The sequence below is a fragment of the Camelus dromedarius genome, chromosome X, assembly GCF_036321535.1.
Source record: "Camelus dromedarius isolate mCamDro1 chromosome X, mCamDro1.pat, whole genome shotgun sequence".
Classification (NCBI taxonomy): domain Eukaryota; kingdom Metazoa; phylum Chordata; class Mammalia; order Artiodactyla; family Camelidae; genus Camelus; species Camelus dromedarius.
The window spans coordinates 86,835,276-86,859,884 of record NC_087472.1 but is presented as its reverse complement, the minus strand read 5'-3'; the positions used below and the strand labels follow the sequence as shown (position 1 = coordinate 86,859,884).

The 24,609-nt window shown below is 33.1% G+C and overlaps 1 protein-coding gene across 1 annotated transcript in view; it reads left to right on the top strand.

The window, feature by feature from the left end:
* Nucleotides 1-24,609, top strand: part of CFAP47 (cilia and flagella associated protein 47) — a 419,927-nt gene that overhangs the window by 68,517 nt on the left and 326,801 nt on the right. The window contains exons 22-24 of the mRNA XM_064483196.1: nt 6,648-6,789; nt 17,045-17,139; nt 22,465-22,624. Of these exons, the coding sequence (XP_064339266.1) occupies nt 6,648-6,789; nt 17,045-17,139; nt 22,465-22,624 (397 nt within the window). The remainder of the gene's footprint in view (nt 1-6,647; nt 6,790-17,044; nt 17,140-22,464; nt 22,625-24,609) is intronic.

The following is a 24,609-nucleotide window of genomic DNA, read 5'->3' as shown; positions in this document are numbered from 1 at the left end:
TACCCACATCCCAAAAGTTTTGATATGTTGTGTTTTCCATTCATCAAATGTTTTGCAATTTCTCATGTAATTTCTTCTTTGATCCATTAGTTATTTAGGATGTTACTTAATTTCCACATATTTGTGAATTTACCAAATTTCCTTCTGTTTTTGATTTCTAATGTAATTCTGTTACAATTAGAGAATGTTCTTTGTTTTATTTAAATAAGTTTAAAGGTATTGAAGTTTGTTTTATGACACTACGTTGTTGTATGTTAGCTGTGTTGAGGTAAATCTAAAAGAAATAACTAAGAGTTGAAAATGATTGCATCTGGGTTTTTGTGTATGTTTGTCTGTGTGTGAATACACAATAGTGGAGGGAAGGGAATGCTGATTTTCAAAATAAACTTTGTAAGATGATTTTTGTTTAATTTCCTTAAGTAATCACTCTTATAATTTTGATAAAAACAGAAACTCAAAATAATCCTTTTGTGACAAGTTAGTATTTTGAAACATTGTTATGTCATGCTCTTACCCAGTGCTTACATCTGTATCTTTCTCATGCACAGAGGTAGACACACACGCACACACACACACACTCTTTAATAGGGAAAATAAATAATTTTAAGCAGTAATTTAATCTATAGGTTCTTAAATATGCTGAGATCAACTTACATCTTTTCTTAATAAGTCTATTTTGTGATTTTATATTTTTATACAATAGAAGAATTTACTATGCTTTTAATACAATCCTTTATCCACAAAATAATTTAGGTTAAGAGTCACTAAAAATTGGAAAAAATATATAATCCAATTTAAATCCATTATATGACTTTTTGGGAGGATACATATGCAATTTGATATTTTTATTTTTGAGTCCAATATACTATTGAACACTTTCAACAATTAAAAACTTGTAAATCTGTTTCTCACTATTTAGGCTGTGCGTCTTCTAGGGTTCTACAAATTGATCATAAAATTAAAATTAATTGTGTATATATATATTTATAGTTCTCTGGAGTGCCACACATTGCTTAAGATTTTTAATTTAAACCACCACATTTCTTTGGTGGTTTAAAGGGCGATTTACTTAGTATATTGGAGTGTAACTCATTTCAACAATGAGAAGAACATAAAAAACCCTGTGGAGACAGCATACCCTCTGAGATTTTTGCTCATTAAATCTGTGCCAGTGAGATAGTTGATGATCTGGTTGCCAAGCATTTCAGATGTCCTCCACTATATTGATAGCTGCTTGTAAGTTATCTGTCTTAGCCTGTGTGTGTGTGTGTGTGTGTGTGTGTGTGTACATGTAAATAGCCAGTGGGTGCTCTCTTGGTTGACCTATGTCACAGGAAAATCTGAAATCAGCAATAAAGGACTTCATTTATTTCTAGTTGTAACCCTTCCTTTCCTACATTGCACCAATTTAGGTACAATCAAAAGTGCTGGTGGACAATGGCAATTGTATTTGGCATCCTTGACTGGACTCGTTTGTTTACACTAAGTCATCAAACCCTCCTTTTATTGTGGGCCACTCACATATCTTCTGGACCAGTGAATAGAGTTGTACTTCCTTATATGGTAGACACTAGCCATATGTGGATATTTAAATTAAACCTGAAGTTAATTAAAATTAACATTTTATTTCCTCACTCAAAATACCCACATTTCAAGCTCTCAGTATCCACATAGGACTCTTGGATAGTGCCGAGCATTTCCCATCACAGAAAGTTACATTTGACAGTGCTAGTTTAGATCTTTCCCTATTTTTACCCTTAATTTTCCTGCTGTCCTGGCCCAGGCCCTGCCCTGTGGCCCAGGCTAGTCAATCTGCTCTCATCTCTGCTGCTCTGTGTTTGTCCTAAAGCTCTTGAAAATGAGGGAAAATTGTTCACTATTGTATTTTTTTCTATCAACTTTTTGCCTGCCCTTTAAAGATACGCAACCTTTGGGGAGACATTTCACAGTGGTGATTCTGGATTTACAATTATTCTTACAGGAAGCTAAGAATGGTCCTTCAGGGATTAAAAGAGAGAAAATTTGAATGACACTTGCCCCTTTTCTATTCATAAGCATTTTTGTCTACCAACACTGGCCAGGGAGAACTGAAATCTTTTCTTCTTCCGAATATCATTTTTTAACTGGAGGTATTCCTCTGTTTGAATGACATCTAGGAAAGTTCATAGAATGGCACACATCACAAAACTTTAAAAGTTTTCCCTCTTCATTAGTTACCTCAGTGGTTTTGCAAAGATACTCATTTTCTTGATTGTCTGGATGTATCACTGAGTTTCTATGTAAAAAATGTGTTGTAGCCTTGTAGTTTTGTTAAGGGGATGAGACGTACATGGGTGAGGAAATCATGAAACCTCTCAAGTTTGCATTCTCTTGGGAACCCACATCCATCCATCACAATCAGATGAGGTGCTGCTTTGGGAAACGTACTTTTAGATATTATTTGACTTTAAAATACACCCATATTATATTTTAAAAAACCCAAAGATTAGGACAGTAACCTAAAAATATATACTGTTAAAATACATGGATGAGAAAGTATTGATTTCTATAAATACTCAAAATAAGTTTAAAAAAAAAGACACCGGAAGAGGAAAAATAGAAATAAGACAAGATATAATTAGTTACTGATGGCTAATAATAAGAAATTCCAGGGGAAATAAGACCAAGAAGAATTTTGTTTTGTTTGAAGGACTGAAATATGAAAGCAGGTAGTATTTATACATGAAATGTATCTTTATTCAATTTATTTCTTGACATCTGTGTGCTGGTATCACTGCTAAAATAGATTATTACGGGAATGAGTTGCTTACTCTGATTTGTAAAAATAAACATCCATGGAAATAAAGCATATTAAAGTATTTTTGTGCTTCTCTAATTCTGTTATGAGAATAGATTATTTACAAAAGATTCTATGGCAGGAGATGAAATTGGCAGTAGTGTGGCGAGTGTCTTAGTCTCTTCTGGCTACTGTAACAAAATACCACAGACTGTGTAGTTTATAAATAACAGAAATTTATTTCTTACAGTTCTGGAGACTGGAAATCCAGGATCATGGTGCCAGAATGGTAGGATGAGGACCCCCTTCTGGGTCACAGACTTCTTGCTGTATCCTCACATGATGGAAAGTGCTAGGAATCTCTTGGCTTCTCTTTTATCAGGGTCTCTATCAGGCATCAGTTATAAGGCTCTAATCCCAATCATGAGGGCTCACCCCTCATGCTTAAGCATCTCCCAAAGCCACACCTCCTAATACTATCATCTTTGGGGTTAGAATTTCGACATGAGTTTTGGGGGGACACTTTCAGATCATAGCAGCCAGCTAATGTGAAATAAAAACAAAATGAAAGCCAAAGTGTTTACCTAGTAGGGTACTATGTATGGTGAGCTGTAAGTATATTCTATTATTTAGGTCTTCATTTTACTTAAAACTTCTCAGATTTTCAGCATGGTCTTTATGACTATAACACTGAAATCATCAATGCTTGTTGTCATGACCTTAGAATCTTACGTAGGTCAATGGTACTGTTCTTCCCTTTCCTACGTTTAAAATGTATATCATTTTTGCTACTTTCTTCCTCTCCCTCCTAGAAACTTAGCAAGAAACCATAGAGCAACAGGATTCTCTGCAAGACTGATTTTTTTAAATTATTTGAAACATAGAAAATGTTGAGTTTTAATAAAAAATCAGCATGTAGATAAACAATAAATGGGTCTTCAGAAAAAATGAATTTTGATCATTTTCATGTTTTAAAACTTGAATAGTTTGAAATACAGTAATAATTTTGCATATATAAATATTTTAACATTGACATTACTTCAATTGCATTTTCAGTTCTTATATATATTAATCTTATTTTTAGAATTTTGAATTTCTAATAAGTTGTATTATTTATAAAATTTGCAATCTGATTTCCAAAATTGATATCTGGGGTCAGAGCCACTTCCATATCCTACACACATACCCTCCTCCTGGTTCCTTACATTTTAATTGATGAGCTCTAGGTGAGGAAGGAAATTGCCAGTTAGAATTCAAAGATTTAGGCCATTTCAGTTTTCAAGTGAGTTGTTTATCTATCGGAGGCATCCATCTAAAAGATAGGAGAGTATTAGTAAGAATAGTTAACCTGTTTAATTTCAGTAAGAATAATCTCTTGTGAGACTTAATATAATACAGTCTCTCAATCATTTTGCAAAAATAAACTCCTGTTTCTTATTTCTCTAAAATCTTAGATTATCAAATGTCGGATGTCTGAGGAATTCCTGGAAACCTTTGGTTGACCTCTCCATTTATTTATTTATTTTTTAATTATTAAGGGGCAATTTCTATAATGTAAGATAACCATTTAAAAGTCAACAATTCAGTGCCTTCACAATGTAGTATTACCACCCCCTCTATCTCATTTCAAAACATTTCATCACTCCAAAGTCAAACTCTTTACCCATTAAGCAGTTTCTCCCTGTCCCTCTTTCCACCAGCCACTGGCAGCCACCAATCTGTATGCAGTCTCTATGGATCTACCTATTCTGCATATTTCATTGGAAATTACCTCTCCTCAGTTTTTCTTGTGCCTGTTTGTAGTCAGCCTCTCCCCCACCTTCAGTTCGGGCAAACACTGATCTCATTTTGTTTTTATAATTTTGCCTTTTCACTTATATATTACATAAATGAAAACATGAAGTATGATGGCTTTTCAGTCTGGATTTTCGCTCACTTAGAATAATGCATTTCAAATTCATCCATATTATTATGTGTAACATTTGTTCATTCCATTTTGTTGTTGAAAAATATTCTCTTGTATGTATTCACCAAAGTTTGTTATCCATTCACTATTTGGAGGGAATTTGGCTTGTTTTCAGGTTTTGGCAGTTATGAATTAGGCCACTAAAAACATTTGCATGCAGGTTTTTGTATGAATAAGTTTTCATTTCTCATTGGTAAACACCAAGGACTGGGAATTCTGGGTCTTATGTTCATAAGTACATAATAAATTTTCTGAGAAATTGGAAAACTATTTTCCAAAATGAATATAAAATTTCACATTCCTATCAGCAATTCATAAATATATTAAGTGCTTGCATCTTTATTAGCACTTCGTAATTGTGATAGATGTGAAGTGTTACCTTCTGTGATTTCAAATTGCATTTATCTCATATCTGATAATGTTAAACATCTTTTTATGTGGTAATATGTCATATATATATTTTCTGAATTGTCTTTTCAAATCTTTTACGTAGTTTTTCATTGGGTACTTTGTGTTTTATTAATCTTTGTGTGTTCTTTATATATTTTGTATACAAGTTGGATCTTTTGTAAGAAATGTGTTTTTGGCTTGTAATTTTAATTTTTTAACACTATCATTACTAGAACAGATACTTAAAATTTGATTAAGTACAATTTAATTATTTTTTCTTTTATAGATGATTCTTTTGGTATTGTATTTAAGAAAGATTTTTCTCCTACATTTTCTTCTTCAAAGTTTATAGTTTTAGGTTTTATATTTAGGTCTTTGGGCCATTTTGAATTCATAGGAATTATTTCAATTTTATTTATTTTTAAGAATTATTTTTGGACTCATGGAGGATAAACTAAGTCTTATTTTGGGGAAAAAAAATGGTACTTTCAGTGTTACAGGTAATTTTCTTTTTGAAACTGTCTTTTTTTAAACTGCTGTTTTGTTGTATCCGTAGTGTCTCATTAGATCTCCAGAGCTTATTCATCTTACATAACTGAAACATTGTGCCCTTTGACCAACATCTCCCCATATCTCCCTCCCCCCAGTTCCTGGCAACCACCATTGTCCTCTCTGCTTCTATGAGTTTGACTGTTAGATTCCACATATAAGTGAGATCATACATATTATTTGTGTTTCTGTGTCTGGTTTATTTCATTTAACGTAATATTCTTCAGGTCCATCCATGTTGAAAATGGTAGGATTTCCTTCTGCTTTTAAAGCTAAAAAATACTCCATTGTATGTATGTACCACATTTTTTAATCCACTCATCCTTTAATGAATATGTAGGTTATTTCCATATCTTGACATCTTGACTATTGTGAATAATGCTGCAGTGAACTCAGGAGTACAGATAGCTCTTTGAAATTTCTGATTTCAGTTCCTTTGGGAAAATACTAGAAGTAAGGTGCTGGATAATATGTTAGTTCTGGTAACAGTACTGTACTTTATACTTGAAATTTTCTGAGAGGGTAGATCCTAAGTGTTCTCACACACACACAAAGGTAACTGTGTGAAGTGATGGATATGTTAATTAACTTGATTGTGGTGTTTTTTTCATTATGTGTATTTATATCAAATCTTCAAGTTGTGAAATTTAATTACATACAATAAAAAATGGAATCAGGTGAAATAGGTGAAGGGAATTAAGAGATATAAACTTCCAGTTATAAAATAAGGCAGAAGGATGTGATATATAGCATAAGGAATATGGTCAATAATACTGTAATAACTTTATATTGGGACAGTTACTAGATTTATCATGGTGATCATCTCATAATAAATACAAATGTCAAATCACTATGTAGTACACCTGAAACTAGCATAATATTGTATATCAGCTATATTTAAATAAAAAAATATCAGTTCTGTATAGCAAAAATAGTCACAGGTACAATGTATTTTTTGTCTGTTAGGTGGCGACTTACAAGTTTAGCATTCAAGTTCGAATTAATTTCTTCGCGGCTTCAGAACTTTATACCCAATGTTGTAAGTCAAATACTGCTATGATACCCAAGACAGCACCACTTATTCGACCATGTTACATTCAAGCTACTGGTATGTAATATGAAACATTCAATGATGGGCATAAATCAAATATGTACACTTAAGCAGCTAGAAGTTTAAAAAATTAGAATATATTTATTTTTTTAAAAAAGAAATGCTAGAAAGTAAATTTATGATTCCTGGTGTGAGATTGAATTTTAATAAATAGCGTGTATATAATCTCAGATGATTTACCCTTGTTTCAAAAAAAGTATATAATTAAAAACAAAGGTCAGTTTAGTACTGTATTTATTGTGTAAGCAATTCTAAATGATTAAATAAAAATAGAAATTCTTAAAATACATTGGTTATAAAATAAAATGAAGAAAATTTTATTTAAGAAAAAAGTTTTCCCCAAAGGAAGGGGTTACTGAAGGACTAAGTATGAGTAAAGAAGGATAAGTATATTAATATTTTGAACTATTTGTTGAATATTTATTGACTCATTTTCTCCAAATATTCAAGTATAAAACTGATGCACTCTGCAAACCATACTTTTGACTGGCTTTGGCTTTGCATTGTATTTTATGTGGTTAATTATTTTTCTTGAGAAGTTAAGTCTAGTCTGTATTGTACTATATTTCATTTTTGTGGTTCTGACATTAATTGTCATGAATAATAAAATAGTGATCAGTTAATAGTTGTGCTTGCAAAAACAGACATATGGGTCAATGAACAGAACAGAGAGCCCAGAAATAGTCCCACACACCTATGGTCACTTAATCTTCAACAAAGAAGACAAGAACATACAATGGAGAAAAGACAACCTCTTCAGTAAGTGGTGTTGGGAAAACTGGATAGCCACATGTAAATCAATGAAGTTAGAACACTCCCTCACACCATATACAAAAATAAACTCAAAATGGCTTAAAGACTTAAATATAAGACAAGACACAGTAAATCTCCTAGAAGAAAACATAAGCAAAACATTCTCTGACATAAGTTGTAACAGTGATTTCTTAGGTCAGTCTCCCAAGGCAATAGAAATAAAGAAAAAAGAAACAAATGGGACCTAATCAAAATTACAAGCTTTTGCACAGCAAAGGAAAGCATAAACAAAATGAAAAGACAACATATGGACTACGGGAAGATATTTACGAATAATGTGACTGACAAGGGCTTAATTTCCAAATATATAAACAGCACATACAACTCAATAACAAAAATGAACAACCCAATCAGAGTATGGGCAGAAGACCTGAGTACACTTGTCTCCAAAGAAGACATACGGATGGCCAATAGGCACATGAAAAGATGCTCAGCATTGCTGATTTGAAGTGCAAATCAGAACTACAATGAAGTATCACCTCACACCAGTCAGAATGGCCATCATTCAAAAGTCTACAAATAATAAATGCAGGAGAGGATTTAGAGAAAAAAGGAACCCTCCTGCACTGTTGGTGGGAACGTAAATTGGTACAAACAGTATGCAAGAGTATGGAGGTTCCTTAAGAAACTAAAAATAGGCTGCCTCTCTCACTCCCTCCTCTTTGGAGACGGCGCACACTCTGTCTATGGAGTGTGTATCTACTTTTACTTTAACCTGAGCACCCAACCCCTACACTTGGTGGCCTTTCTCTTGCCATTTGAAACAGCCTACTGTGGGTTCTGGCTGGCAGAAGTCCCACCCAGACGTAATGAATTACTGGAGACTAGTTGTGTGATGGAATGCAGGAATTTAGGGAAAGACACGGTGGGATCGAGATTGTAGAGTCTGGCTCAAGGTCTGAAGACCCTTTATGTTTTGGTAAATCATGTTTCTGTTGGCATCAGCGAGCCTTACAGCTTATCAGGGTGGAACGTATGAGAAGCAGCTGCTTAACATTTTTCTTGGACTTAGGCGGCTGTGCCTGTCTTAGGTTGCCCTCCTCTGGGGATCTTACCCGTCATTGGCTAACCAGCCTTCTCACCTCTGAGTCTGCAGCTTTTTGTAATTTGTTTACAATTCCAGCCCAAGGCTCGTTCCTTTGGGGGCCTACAGTTTATCTTTAGGGAAGTCATGAGAAGAGGGGAACAAGATACATTCTTATAGATATGTTAAAGCAGACCACCAGACCAGCCAGTTCCTTGCTTTGGGGATAGAAGACTGTCTAACAGCAGGCACGCCCAGCGCTTATAGCAGAGGTCCTGGTCGAGCAGAGTGCTCTCTAAAACCTCAACTATGCAAGCAAGGCAGTTACTAAGCACATTTGCTCTTCTCTAAGAAGACAAGTGGCTGGGGTCTGTTACAATTTGTTAACCCAATCTTGGGCTCCCACAGCCTACACTCTATGCAATATGTATCTCTCTAAATAAACCTACCTTTACTGAAAAAAAAAATAGACTTACCATATGATCCAGCAATCCCAGTCCTGGGCATATATCTGTAGAAGACTTTAATCTGAAAAGATACATGCACCCCAATGTTCACAGGAGCACTATTTACAATAGCCAAGACATGGAAGCAACCTAAATGTTTATCGATAGATGAATGGATAAAGAAGATGTGGTATATAGATATAATTGAATACTACTCAGCCATAAATAAAGAATGGAATCTTGCCATTTGCAGCAACATGGATGGACATAGAGATTATCATAAGTGAAGTAAGTTGTACAGAGAAAGACAAATACTGTATAATATCACTTTAATCTGGAATCTAGAATATGATACAAATGAACTTAATTACAAAACAGAAACAGACTCACAGACATAGAAAACAAACTTTCCAAAGGGGAAAGGTAGGGGGAGGGATAAATTAGGAGTTTGGGATTAACAGATATAAACCAATGTATATAAAATAGAACTATGTGAACTATGTTATTTTATATATAGTGAACTATGTTCAATATCTTGTAATAAGCCAGATGGATAGATAGATAAACAAACTGAATCACTTTGTTGTACAGCAGAAACTAACACAACATTGTAAATCAACTATACTTCAATTAAAAAAAAAAAACTATACTTGGCACCTAATAAGAGAAGCTTCATTGAAGTAGCATATACAATATAGAGATTTATTTCACTCTCATTTGAAATACAGAATTTGGAATTCCACAGCTGGTAGAGAGGCTCCATGAAGTTAAAATATTCTCCCTGTTTTAAGACATCTTTTTATGGAAAGAAAATAATTATCATCTAGTTTTGTTTTCTGAATTAGGTAAATTACTTTAATGAAAAATAAAATAAAATTTACTTTTTTATAATTAAAAATTGATGTATCATTAAGGAAAATTGGAAAATGTAGAAACAGAAAACATTATTTGGAATGTGACTATTTAGAGCTTACTGTTATTAATATTTGGTGTCTTACTCTTCTTTTGTTCTATACTTTGCTTTTTAGTTTTTTAACATAATTGGTATCTTACTGCCTATGGTAAGTTGAAATATGATCACTAAATTGAAACTTTTACTTGGATGTTACCGACTCTTACTAATTTTATAAATTAACACTGGAAACTACCATGGACTTTCACCCAGTGTCTGTTATAAATTACTTAAGCATAATTATAAGCATTTAGGTTGCTTCCTTTTATTTTCTGGCTGATATAAATATTGTAGTAGTGAACATTTCTGTGTATAATACTTTTTCCCTATTTAGATTTTTTTTTGAAAGTGAGAGTCTCTAAATTGACTGTATTCCTTTTAAAGTGTATACATATTTGTCAAAGGGGCTTTTGTAAATGGTTGTGCTATTTCATCCATCCTCCTGCGTCAACTCTAACCAACATTGAATCTAAGAAATTTGATTTCTTTCTGTGTGATTAAGTTCTTCATTTCAATTTTCATTTCTTTAATTGCTCATGAGGATGAAAATTTTCTGTCTTTGCTATTAATTATATATTTCTTCTGTGAAATATCTGTTGATGAACTTTGCCTTTGTCACTGAGCTTTTGTATCCAGTAAATGTCAGTGACTTCTTTATTAATATAATTTTTTTCATCTTTACTGTCAATATTTTCTAAGATTTGTCATTTGCCTTTAGTTTTATTCATTTTTAGTAGATCTTTTTAATAATTTTATGGTGAAATCTAGTTATCATTTCCTCTGGGATTTCTAACATTGCTTTAAAGATTAGATCATCTTCCCCATGCACAGGATTGGTAAATATGTAATTCTGGGGATTTTCCCTATTTTTAATGGTTTCAGATTTGTTCAGTAATTTTTATACTTTCTAAAAAATACGATTGTATTTACACCAAGGGTCAAAATGTCAAAGCAGACTTAATTATATCATATAACTTATCTATACCAAAATTGACTATTGATTCAAATGGTACAGATAAAATGAGGCAGAGATGTAGTATTTCTTCCTGTAGAAGTTGGCATGTTCAAACTTGTCCTTTTATCCCTCCTTATGATGCCTTTGGTTTTGAATTAACAGATGACTTTTGAATATTTGTAGAAAACTAGTTCTCAAAGGATGCCGGTTTTGTTTGGAGCTCCCCTATTTTTACCCTCAAGAGTTACGCAGGTAATGCCTATATGATAAGTTCTTACTCTTCTACCAGCAATGCCCCAGAAACCTATGAATTCTAGATATTTTTAACGGGCCATTTAGACTGATACTGTATGTCATGGTTCTTCTTTGAATAAGTCCACTGCTCTGTACCATTTTTATGTTTACAAGGAGGTATGGTCAAGTCCGTGCTTCTCTCAGCCATCACCTTGGTAGGATGATGATGCCTCAGTAAGAGGCTCACAAGCCTGCTGTTAGGTCTTTACTCCAAAATTACATGCATTCATTTTTGAATTTAAATAATGCTAACCCAGAATTGTAAACCATTATTTCTGTCCTCCTCAAGGCTTATCCTGCACCCTCGAGGCAATGATTTTCTTCATTAATTATCTAATGAAAAGACTTATTTCATGATAGGTATCTTTACTCAGCTGAAACTCTTAACTCCTTATCCATTTTCCTAATATAATTAAACCTTTATTTTCAATTAAAATTTTTATCAGATTTAATTATTATCATAGAGTGTTCATTGTTTAGCCAAGTTGGGTATCATGCATAATTATTTCATTTCCTTTATTTCAACTTTTTTTCTGGAGTTAATAATTGCTTAATTGTTCTAAAGTATTTCACTGACTCCTCCCATCCCATAAAGCTCTATAATATGTCTGTCAGTGCAGTGTCCCACATAGTCTAACCCGCCAGATTATATGTCATGTCTTACTCTCTTGAAACAGCCCTCCTAGACCATGTCATCCTCCTGCTCAGCCAACATGAGCTAAATGCTTTCTTTCCTGTGGCAGAGCTCCTGTCAGAGACTTCCCTTGACTCTGCTTGTGGTGATTCCTTTTGACTTTTTTTTTTCTTTTTTTAATCTTGAATCTCATGTTTCCTCAATTCCTTACCTTTCTGTTTTCTTGGTTTACTTCATTGTTTTGGTAGATTATATCTTCAGGAGCTTCTGAAGGAAAGGTACAAGGGACTTAATTTTTGAGAAAATCCGTATCTGAAAATATCTTTGTTTTACCTCCCACACTTGAATGATAATTTGGTTGACTGTGGAATTCTAGATTGAAAATCATTTTCCCTCAAAATGTTGAAGGTATTCTGTTTATCTATCTTCTAACTCCTGTTGTTGCATTTAGAAGTCTGATGCCATTCTTCTTTCCCATTCGTTACATATTACTGAATAGTTTCCCTTTAGAAGCTTGTAAAAACTTCTGTTTATCCTTGTACTTCGTTATTTCACAGTGATGACTTTGGTGTGACGCTTTTATCTTTACCATTGTCCTAAGTTCTTGTGGTTCTTTCCAGTCTGGAAACTAATGTCCTTCAACATTTTATAAAGTTTTCCTAAATTGTTTCCTTGAAAAATTCCTTCCCACCATTTTCTCTGTTTCTCTCTCTTATTCCTATTTGTTGGATTTTGTATGTCTTTGATTATGTTATATATTTTAATTATCTTATATATTCTCTCTTTTTGTCCTTTTCCTTATCTTTTTTTTTTAATTGAAGTGTAGTCAATTGCAATGTGTCAGTTTCTGGTGTACAGCATAATGTCCCTGTCATTCATATATATACATAAATTCATTTTTATAGTCTTTTTCATAAAAGATTATTATAAGATATTGAATATGGTTCCCTGTGCTATACAGAAGAATTTTGTTTTTTATATATTTTTATATACAGTGGTTACTATTTTTATATATAGTGGTTAACATTTGCAAATATCAAACTCCCGAATTTATCCCTTCCCACCCACTTTCCCCCGGTAACCGTAAGATTGTTTACTATGTCTACAAGTCTGTTTCTGTTTTGTAGATGAGTTCATTAGTGTCCTCTTTTTCTTTCTTTCTTTCTTTCTTTCTTTCTTTCTTTCTTTCTTTCTTTCTTTCTTTCTTTCTTTCTTTCTTTCTTTCTTTTTAAGATGCCACATATAAGTGATATCATGCAGTATTTTTCTTTCTCTTTCTGGCTTACTTCACTTACAATGACAATGTCAAGGTCCATCCATGTTGCTGTAAATGGCATTATTTTATTATTTTTATGGCTGAATAGTATTCCATTGTATAAATATACCAAAACTTCTTTATCCAGTCATCTGTCGATGGATATTTAGGTTGCTTCCACATCTTGGCTATTGTATATAGTGCTGCTATGAACACTGGGGTGCGTGTATCTTTTTGAATTAAAGTTCCCTCTGGATATATGCCCAGGAGTGGGATTGATGGATCACATGCTAAGTCTATTTTTACTTTTTTGATGAATCTGCACACTGTTTTCCTTTTCCTCATCTTTTTGTTTTAATTCCTAGGATATTTTTATCTGATGATATTTTATGTCTTAAAAAATTATTTTGGTGATTTTAAACTAATAAAAGTTTTAAACTTTTTTATTATTTCTTACAGAATTTTTAATGAAAGCAACATTTTATCTCTGTATTAGAAATTATTTGAACTTTTTTTCTGTTAACTATATTGTCTCAATTTTTGCTAAGTCGATTTTTCCTGTATATCTTTCTCCCTTGTATTGAGGAGTTCCTTTAAAGTCTCAGTTCTTGCCTGTATCTCTTAGGTTTATGAATGAGTCTCACAAGGCTGGCTTCAGCACCAACTCTTATATCATTTCCTGACAATCTGGATGCCAATGAATGTTTTAGTTTAGGGGGGAACTAAAATATTAGTTTGTGAGACTTTAATCTTGAGCAGTTCAGTTTCTCTGGAAAATGTTTCTCTAATAATCTGTGTTGGGTAGAATGTAACTTTCTATAAATGAAATAGAGGCCTCTAAATGGTGACATAATATGGCAAAACAGTGCTTTAGTTTTAAAGATATAACCAATCTATTATTTTCACTGATTATCCTCAAGTACCAATTTGCAAATAGGCAGAATATCTTAGATGTGCTGTTTTTTGGATATGTGCCATAGCATCATCTTTTCTAGGATTTCTCATGTCCAGAGTTGAGAGTGACACAATGATGAACACCATCTACACATTTCTCTTATCCCACATATTCAGACTTCCTGCCAAAGCATCTTTTAATTCCAGTAGTATAATAAAACCACTTATAAGATACATGAGTTTTTGGATCAGAAACTGGTTTCTTTCCTGGACTTTTATTCCCATAAACTTCTAAGATGCTTGAGTTTTCATTAAGGATGACAAATATCTCCAAGGTAAGTTTTAAAAAGTATAGATTTTCAGTTCTGGTTTCTGGTCCAGCATGTAAGAAGCTTGGAAGTCACCACTCTATCCTAAGAACAAGTTAAAAATCAAAACAGACTGAAAAAAAATATCTTCTTAGATCTATAAGTGAGGTCACAGGGCAAACTGATGCCTCTCAAAATGGAGAGACTAATGGGTGAATACAGAGAATCACAACTTACTGGAATGGAACAGAAATCCATGGGCAGAAGTCACTTCAGGAATCAATTCCTGGATAAGAAAACATGAACTGTAATTGATGAATTGCTGGAGGCTCAGCATGAACAAGTCTGAGAGGAAATTTCCTTGGGGCCACAGTCATGAAGGCCTCTCACATTTCTGTGAATTTTGCTTTTAGGAGCTTAACTTGGTTCTCTCAGCAAATAGTGGAGAAAAATTCCCTCATGCTTCTGGCAGTGGTGAGGAAGAGGAATTATTTTGAAATGTGCAGGAGCTGAGTCTTCTCTTCTGCTTAACCAGGTTCTCCCTCAGGAGAAGCTATTTGACCAGATCCTAACCTTTTTATCAGAACATAACTGACCTTGGGGAAGGGAAATATCCAACTCCAGTCCCCTCTAACCATCTATGTGGAAGAAGTGGGACAGAAAAAAAAGGCCAGAATTAGGCCCACATAGATATAGTAAGCTGATCTTTGACAAAGGAGTAGAGGAAATACAATTCCGAATAAATAGGCTTTTTAAAAAATGGTCCTGAACCACTGAACATCCACATGCAAAAAAAATGAATCTAAATATAGACTTTATACCCTTCACAAAAACTAACTCAGAATAGATTGCAGACCTGAAAATAAAATGCGAAACTATAAAACTCTTAGAAGATAACATAGGAAAAAAATCTAGATGACACTGAGTTTGGCAGTAACATTTTAGATATAGCAACAAAGACAGGATCTATGAAAGAAAGAATAAGCTGGACCTCATTAAAATTAAAAATTTCTGCTCTACAAAAGACACTATCAAGATATGAAAAAGACGAACGACTGACTGGGAGAAAATATTTGCAGAAGACATATCTGGTAAAGAACAGCTATTCAAAATATAGAGACGTCTTAAAAACTCAACAAGAAAAACAAACCAATTACAAAACAGACCAAAGATCTGAACATACACCTTACCAAAGAAGGTATGCCAGTGGCAAAAAAGCACATGAAAAAATGTTCCACATCATATGTTATCTGGGAAATGCAAGTTAAAGTAACAATAAGACACCACTATACACCTATTAGAATGGCCAGAATCCAGAACACTGACAACACTACATGCTGATGAGGATGTGGAACAATAGGGATTGGTAGGAATGCAGTTGCTAGTGAGACTGCATTGCTTATGGGATTGTAAAATGATACTTCTGCTTTGGAAAACAGTTGGGCATTCGGTGGTTTCTTCCCACACTAAACATACTCTTACCGTATGATCCAGCAAATCACTCTCCTAGGGTATTTACCCAAAGAAGTTGAAAACTTAAGTCTACACAAGAACCTGCTTGTAAATTTTTATGGCAGTTTTGTTCATAATTGCTGAAAGTTGGAAGCGACCAAGATGTTCTTCATTAGGTGAATGGATAAATAAACTGTGGTATATCCACAGTAGAATATTCAGCACTAAAAAAGAATGAGCTATCAGGTCATGAAAAGACATGAAAGAACCTTAAATGTGTATTAGTAAGTGAAAGAATCTAATCTCAAAAGGCTACATGCTGTATCATCCCAGCCACATGACATTTTGGAAGAGGTATGTGGTTTCCAAGGGTTGTGGGGGGAGAGAAATGAATGGGCAGACCACAGAGGATTTGGGGGACAGTGAATCTCCTCTGTATGAAATTATAATGGTGAATAGATGTTGTTATACATTTGTTCAGACCTATAGAATGTACAGCACCATGAATGATCCCTAATGTAAACAGTGGATATTAGGTTATAATGACATGTCATTGGAGGTTCATGTGTAATGAATGTACCGCTGTGGTGGAGGATGTTGGTAATGGAGAGGGCTGTTTATGTGTGGAGGCAGGGGGCCTATGGGAAATCTCTGTACTTTCTGCTCAACTCTGAATCTAAAATTCCCCAAAAAATAAATATTAAAAAATATAGCATTTTGCAGCAGGTAATAATACATTCTCTAATATATTTTTACAGATACTTCCATTCCTTATCTTCTGTAGGATAGCCATTTTCTCCCTAGAACTTTTTTGTTTCATGTGTAAAATGTTATATGATATGCCATCTATGTATTTTCCATTTATTCCAATAATTTTTCTTTCTATACTTCTTCTCACTTCTGTACTTCTGCATTGGTCATATTCTAGTATGGAGATCATTTTAACTTTGTCTACTTGTTTCCTGAGGTCAATATTTAGCATATTTTATACTCTTATTGTCTCCAGGGTGTATTTTTCATTTTACTTATAATTAATTACCATTAAAAAAACAAAATCGGAACTATAGATGTGATGAACCAAGATATTTCTGAAATGTTTTTAAAGATAATTTTGTTTTCTGGCTACGAATATAAAAATGGTAGAAAAATTTAAAAATACAGTAAGAATTATCTATGAGCTTATGTATATTAATATTTTAACAGTATGTCTTCTTTCCTCTCATAGTGTTGCAAGCCCCATTGAGATTATCCAGCACTGATTTTATGTTTGAAATCCTATCACATACTATGGATCCTAATAACAGGATCACAAAAACTCAGGTATGTATAGGTAATTGATGCAGTTTACAACTTTTTCTGATTATGGCTTTTAGTTTATTGGGTTGATTACTCCCAAGCATGTGTTGTAAGAATACTTTCATTTTTAGAGAACTTGCATATATATATGCCATATTTCTTAAAGTAATTGCCAAAGTATACAAACACATATAAAGCTATTAATTTTATACATGTGTATATTTAATTCAACTGTTCAAAATACATGAAATAGAATTAAATTATCCCTCTCCTTATACAAATGGAAGCTATGATTAAAATTAATGTGAAATATGTTCTGTAAAGGTAAGTAAATATGGCGAGAGGCAATAATAAAAACCAAAAAAGTCCAGGTATATAGTAAAGTGACTTTTATGATAATCTACTCTTTTTTCTTAATAGATATCTCTACCTCTCTTCTAATTATGACCTCATCTAGAAAGAAAAAAAGAGAGAGATGCATAAGAAAGAAGCTCATGCATACATTGTAGAAATCTGTATTTGTAGTCCACCTTTTTGTCTTACATGTCACTTTTTCTGCAATCACTTTTGAACCTCTAAACCCTTGAAAAAAATTATATGGAGAAAATATTAAACATTGCTTCCATAAAATAATAGCATGCTATATGAAATTATAGTTGGAGAACAGTAAAGGATCTCTTCTGAAATGAAAATGTGACTCTTTCAAGTATAAGAAGTTAGCAAGACTTCTAACTTTAATGTAACTTCAAGGATGCAAAAGATCTTGTATGTGGGGCTAAAAGGGAGGCTTTAGGGATGTAAATTGGGTTGAATTCCAGAGAAAAAGTCTCTTCATAAACACAACATTATTTTATATCATTGAAATTTTAATTCAGTTGCTATGATAAAAGATAATCTTGACAATAAGAACCTTCTCTTTTGAGTCATCTTGGCCTCACAGGGAAGGAAATGTGACTCTAATATACTACTTGGGTTTGCCATGAATGATGTTTATAGTCATAATAAAACATATAATAAGGAGAAACCTTAATAAATTTATGTAGCAGAATTAAAATGTGATTTTATGTGATGTATTATATGTAAAATAACACATTTATGATATGTAAAATGTGTATGTGAAGATGAAGTTGACAAAGATGTCGACTAGAAGGTTCTTGTCACAGAAAGAATCAAGAAACAAGACACAGAAGTCAAGAAAGCAAAGCAAAGATTTACTAAGGGATAGATAGTACACTCCTAAGGAAAGAGCAGACAGACCCAGGTGGATGGCTGCCCCTAGTTTCCTTGGCAAGCTCGTTATATGGGTGTATAAAGGAATGGGAGAATATTCACTGGGAGGGCAGGGATTTGGGGTCGTCCTTTCTGATCTTCATCCCAGCTCCACCTTCCCAGGTAGGGAAAAGGGATTTGTTTTTGGTCCTCATTTAGTCTTGATCGGGGAGTGGGATGAGTCCATAATGAACAGAAGGTTACATTCGGATGAGGAGTATCATAAGCTTAAGGTTACATTTGGTTAGAGGTCATAATGATCGAAAAGTTACGTTTGGATGATGAGATTCCTGTCTTATCCCACCCTTCTGCCTCCAGAACACTTGTCAGCCCAGAATGTATGGTTTTTTAAATCAGTCTGGAGGATCCTGTTTTTCTTGATGTGTCCAAGGACCCCCATTGTTCACAAGATGTATGGTTTTCCGCCGTTTGGCCTGTGCTCCCCTTTCTCTGCTCATCTCCAGCTACCTGCCTGGTCTAATAGAAAGGTTGGGGATGGTGAAAGAAAGAGGAATTAAACTCATTTTATATTGTGAGTAATTAAAGCATATTGTCTAAAGGTGACAGCAAAGGAACTAGAGATATAAATATATTGCTTAAAATTACTAAGTGACTAATGGAAGAATTAAAATATATAAATACCTAGAATTGGAAGATGGAGAGAGAAGTGGAGCTGATGTAAATGAGCTAAATCCTCATCCTTAGCAGTGGGCACTCAAAAGACAGTATCCAAACTGGTAAATCATGAAGTAGAGCAACAGCCCCAAAGTTGTCCAATTTCTCATCCCCAGAATTTGTGAATATAATCCCTTACGTCGTAAAAGATACTTTGCTGATGTATAATGTGATGAAGATTAATGACCCTAAGCAAGAGAAGTCTCCGAGAGTAAGTAGGTGGTCCCACTCTAATCACACCAGGGGCTGAAAACAGAGATCCTTCCCTGACTGTGGTCAGAAGGAAACATGATGACAGAAGAAAAGTCAGAGAGATGCACTGTTGCTAAATTTGAAGATAGTGCAGGGAGGCCACCAGCCAAAGAATGTGTCTGACCTCCAGAAACTGAAAATGGCAAGGAAACGGATTCTTCCCTAGGACCTCCAGAAAGTATCATAGTTCCTTCTAACACCTTGGTCTTAGTCCAGTGATATCTGCAGACCTTCTAAGATACATGACTGTAATATAATAAATTTGTGTTGTTTTAAACCACTAAGTTTGCAGTAATTTGTTACGGCAGCAGTTAAAAAACTTAAAGTAAGCCCTATCAGCATCACTTTTGGAATAAGGTTATAATTGTTAGAGAAAATTGAAATAAGAATTGGCTAAAATTGGTTGCTTCTGGGAAGCAAAACTATTGTTAAGAAAGAGTTGAATGGGTCAACTGTTTTTTATAAGGACTTTTGAATGATGTACATGTATTATTTTGATTAAATTGTAAAGAAAAAGAATACAGTACTACACATACTAAACAAATTAAACCATCTTTCATAGATGATGGATCAATTCTATTCTGAGGTTAGGATATAGAATGTGGATTTTTTTAGAGATCTTATATCATTTCCTCAATTTCAAAATGAGAAATGTGAGGCAGTCACATAACTGGGATGATACCCTGCTCATCTTCTGTATTAAAAGATGTTTTGTTTATAAGGTGCAAATCAACTTTGTTACAGAGTACACAAATATTAGAACTAAATAGATGTCTCAGTACTTAGAGACATCTGGGAGTAGAATTGACTCTTTTTTTTAATCCTTAATATTTGAAATCAATCAAGCACGCTTTACAAAGAAACAAAATATATTTTGTTATGGTGACAATTGTGTGGATCATTCTACATTCTTCAAATTTTGAAGAATAAAGGTAATTTTAAAAACCTAGTTGAAGGTTTTATTTTAATGGTGTGTTGCACTGGAAAGATTAATCTGCCCACCATTTAGGTACATGGCTCCCGGATTTACAGGGACATCACAACGATGTACCTTGTACAACCATAGAACATTTTTTAAACAAAGAAATTAACATTAGTAAAATATTACTAACTTTATTAAATATTATCTGTATTAATATTAGCTATATTAACTTTAGTAATGAATATTATTAACTATATTAAACAACAGACCCTATTCAGATTTTAAGGTCCTCTTACTGTCCCAGGGTCCATCCAGGATACCATATTGTATTTAGTCTCCTCCGATATGTGTCAGGCTCTCAATCTTGCTAATTTTTTGACTCTATCAGTTTAAAGAGTATTGGTCTGGCTTTTTTTTTTTTTTTTTTTCAGAATGTTCTTCGGTTTCAGTTTGTCTGATGTTTTCCACCTGTCTAGAGTGAGTTCTTATTTTCCATGGGTTTTGAGGAAGAATGTCACTGAGGTGAAATGTTCTTTTTGTCATATTATGTGAAGGGAGTACATGATATCTATATGACTTATCACTGGTGATATATGCCAGGTTTCTCTACTGTACAGTTGGAGAAACTATTTTTCCCTTTTCACACTCTATGCTTTGGAAGTGAGTCATCAGTTTCTGCCCATACTCAACCAGTAGGAGTCAAGTTCCACCTTCTGGAGGGGATATTTAAATATATTATTTGGAATTTTTCCATAAGAAAGACTATTCCCTTGCCCCATGTATTTATTTATTTAATTACTTTGTATATCATTATGAACTCATATATATTTATTTTGTAATTTCAGTCATAATCTAATATTACATTTTTAATTTTGTTGCTAATATTGTTCCAGCTTTGGCCACTAGGACCTCTTTTCCCTCCTTCCCTCCGTTCCTTCCTTCCAGCCTGAGTTCAAACTGGTATCTCTGATTCTAATCTAGTACCACAAGATTCATTCTAGTCTTTCTCCCTTGTTCATTTTTAACTCCTTTCTCCGACAGTGAGAAATCCGGTTCTCTTATTTGTAATGTGTTTACTTATTTTCTAACCCTGATATCCTTAATAAAGAAGTTTCAGAAGTTTTAATCTGCAACCTGTTAAATTGTTGACATATTTTCCAAGTAGAGTACAGTGTTTTTGAAGGGTACCTTTTTGTTTTTAGCATTATGGTTTCCAGTCAAAATACTGTTCTCTAAAGTTTCTTGGGCTATTCCTCTCCACTTCCGCTGACTTCAGTGAGTTTTTTTTAATGTATTTGTGATATAGTTTGTTACAGTCTAGACCATCCTGGGATCCCCAGCATCTTGATTGATTGTTTTTAATTTATATATATTTGAGTTCACCCTTTGCAGTTTACAGTTCTATGGGTTTTGAAAAATGTGTAGAATAACTTATTTACTACTTCAGTATCATACAGTACTGTTTCATCACGCTAAGGTTCTGTGTGTTACTCCTTAATTTCTCCTTCTACCAACACTTGGCAGCAACTGATTTTTTTCTATCCAGATAATTCTGCATTTCTGGAGTGACAGGTAATTTAATTATACAATATGTAGCAATTCGGGTCTGATATATTTTACTTAACAAAATATATTTAATACTCCTTTATGTTTCTACATGTAATAGTATTTCACTTATTTTATCCCTGAATTTTATTCCATTGTATGGGTGTATTACAGTTTGTTTATACATTCATTAGTTGAAGGAAATCTTATTTGTTTTTCCTTCCAGTGTTTGGTGATTATGAACAAAGGTATTATAAACATTCATATACAGATTTTTATATGAACATAAATTTTCATTTCATTTAAGAAAATACTTACAAGTGGGATTATTGGGTCATTTGGCAGGTGTATGTTTAACATTATTAGAAATTGCCAAATTGTCTTCCGAAGTAACTGTGTACTAATTTGCTTTCTCCCCATCATGAATGAAGTTTCTTATTACTCTGCATACTTGCTAGCTAGCATTGCTCCTTTGTATACTTCTCATAGTTGTTAACAGGCTGTGAATGTATTTGCATACCCCTTTATTTGCCAAACATTAGTTTTAAAACATGTTATCTGTGATTACCACTTTTAATTGCTTGACTTTGTGCATAGGCTCATCACGTTGCTGTGGCAATAGAAACTAAATTTTATGTTTCCTATTATAATCTTTATAAATTTATTCTTTTTTTATGTGTGAACAGGATCTTGTCTTACATAATGTTTCCAAAAAAGATGTAAAGTGGACTTTGAAAACTAGTAATACTGGCAAACTTTTTAAAAATGGCATATTCAAATTTAGCATGCTGAGTGGGACTCTGAGACCAAATGAAGAGTGTAATGTTTCTATAAATTTCTGTCCAAGTAAGTACTTTTTTTTCTCCTGTATTTGTTGTTTTTTTATATATCAACTTATTCTTCACGTATTATTTTATCATGTATACAGAAGTTTAGATTATTAGCTGTATGTACTTAAGACAGTTTTAAGAAATTTCTTACTAGAATTTTGTGGTAACCGTCATCATAAATGACTCCCAGTCATCTTCACCTCCTGGTACTCATGCTGTTGTGTAGTCCCCTCCCACATCACATAAAGCTGATATATGATCCATAGGATATTATGAAAGTGATGGTGTGTGACTTCCAAGGCTAGGTCAGAAAAGGCATTGCAACATCTGGCTTGTATTCTTGGATTGCTTGCTTTGGGAAAGCTGGCTAGCATGTCTGTTTATCTATATTTATACTTTTATATTTTTTTAAATTACAGCAACTTTATTGTACCTTTATATAATTGGTATGGCACATTTTCTTTCATTAAACATTTATTACAGAAATTCTTGACAATTCTTACACATTTGCTTTTCTAAATGAACTATCAGTTATTTTTTTCCAGTTGCTGAAAAAAAGGCATATAATTGAGTATTTTTTCCTTCAAAGCATAGTATGCTTTTCCATTAATTAAAGCCTTACTTCATATGTAAAGAACAAGAATGTCTTTTCCCTATTAAGTTATTTTGGTACCTTTGTTGAAAATCAATTGACCATAAATAGAAGTGTTAATTTCTCTTACTCTGGTCTGAGAGAATAGCTTGGGAACTATTCTCTTCATTTCTATTTTTGTGAAGATTGATATTAATTCTTCTTGAAATGTTTAGTAAATTTCACTAATGAAGCCATTTGGGTTTTGACTATTCTATGTAGGAAGATTTTTCATTGCTACTTCAATCCCTTTCTATAAGTCTATCCAGATTTTATATTTCTTCTTGAGTCAATCTAAATAGTTTGTGTCTTTTTAGGAATTTGCTCATTTCATCTAGGTTATCTGATTTATTTATATACAACTGTATAGTGTGTTCCCTTATAATCCTTTTATTAAATTTCTGTAAAGTGTGTATTTTCCCTTTTTTATTCATGTTTCTGTAATTTGATTCTTCACTCTATTTTTTTTTGGTCATTCTTGCTAACAGTTTTTAAAATTTGATAATGTTTTTGAGACCAATTTTTGATTTCTAAAATTTTGTCCTTTATTATTAATTAATTTCTGTTCAATTAATTTCTGTTCTAATATTTACCATTTTATTCAATTAATTTCTGTTCTAATATTTACCATTTTCTCTTTTTTTCTTTGGTTGTAATCTGTTTTTTTTTTTTTCTTCTTGTTTCTTATAGTGCAAGGTTAGGTATTGATTTGAAACATCTTTTTTAATATAGGCATTTATAACTATAAATTTCACTCTGAGGACTGCTTTAGGTGTGTCCCATAAATTTTGGTATGTTTGGTTTCTTTTTAATCTCAAATTATTTTTTTTAAATGTATCTTGTCATTTGCTCTTTAACAATTATGTATTTCGGAGTGTGTTATTTAATTTTCACATATTTGAGAATTTCCCAAATTTCACTTTATTATTGATTTCTATTTCTATTCCATTGTTGTTGCAGAACGTACTTTATATGGTTTCAGTCATTTTTAATGTATTGAGGCTCACCTTGTACCCTAAAATACCGTCTACCATGCAGAATGTTGCACATATACTTGAGAGGTATATGCATTCTGCTCTTGTTGGGTGGAGTGTTCAATAGATGTTTGTTAGGTCTCTTTCATTTATAGTGTTGTTTAAGTCTTTTATTTTTTAATGATCATCTACCTAGTTGACTTATCACAATTGAGAGTAGAGTATTTAAGTCTCAAATAGTATTATTTAATTTTTTATTTCTCCTTTCAATTCTGCCAGGATTTCCTTGTATACTTTGTGGCTTCATTAGGTGCATATGTGTTTATAATTGTTATATCTCCTTGATGAATTGCCTGTTATCACTATGTATATTGTCCTTATTTGTCTCTAATAGCA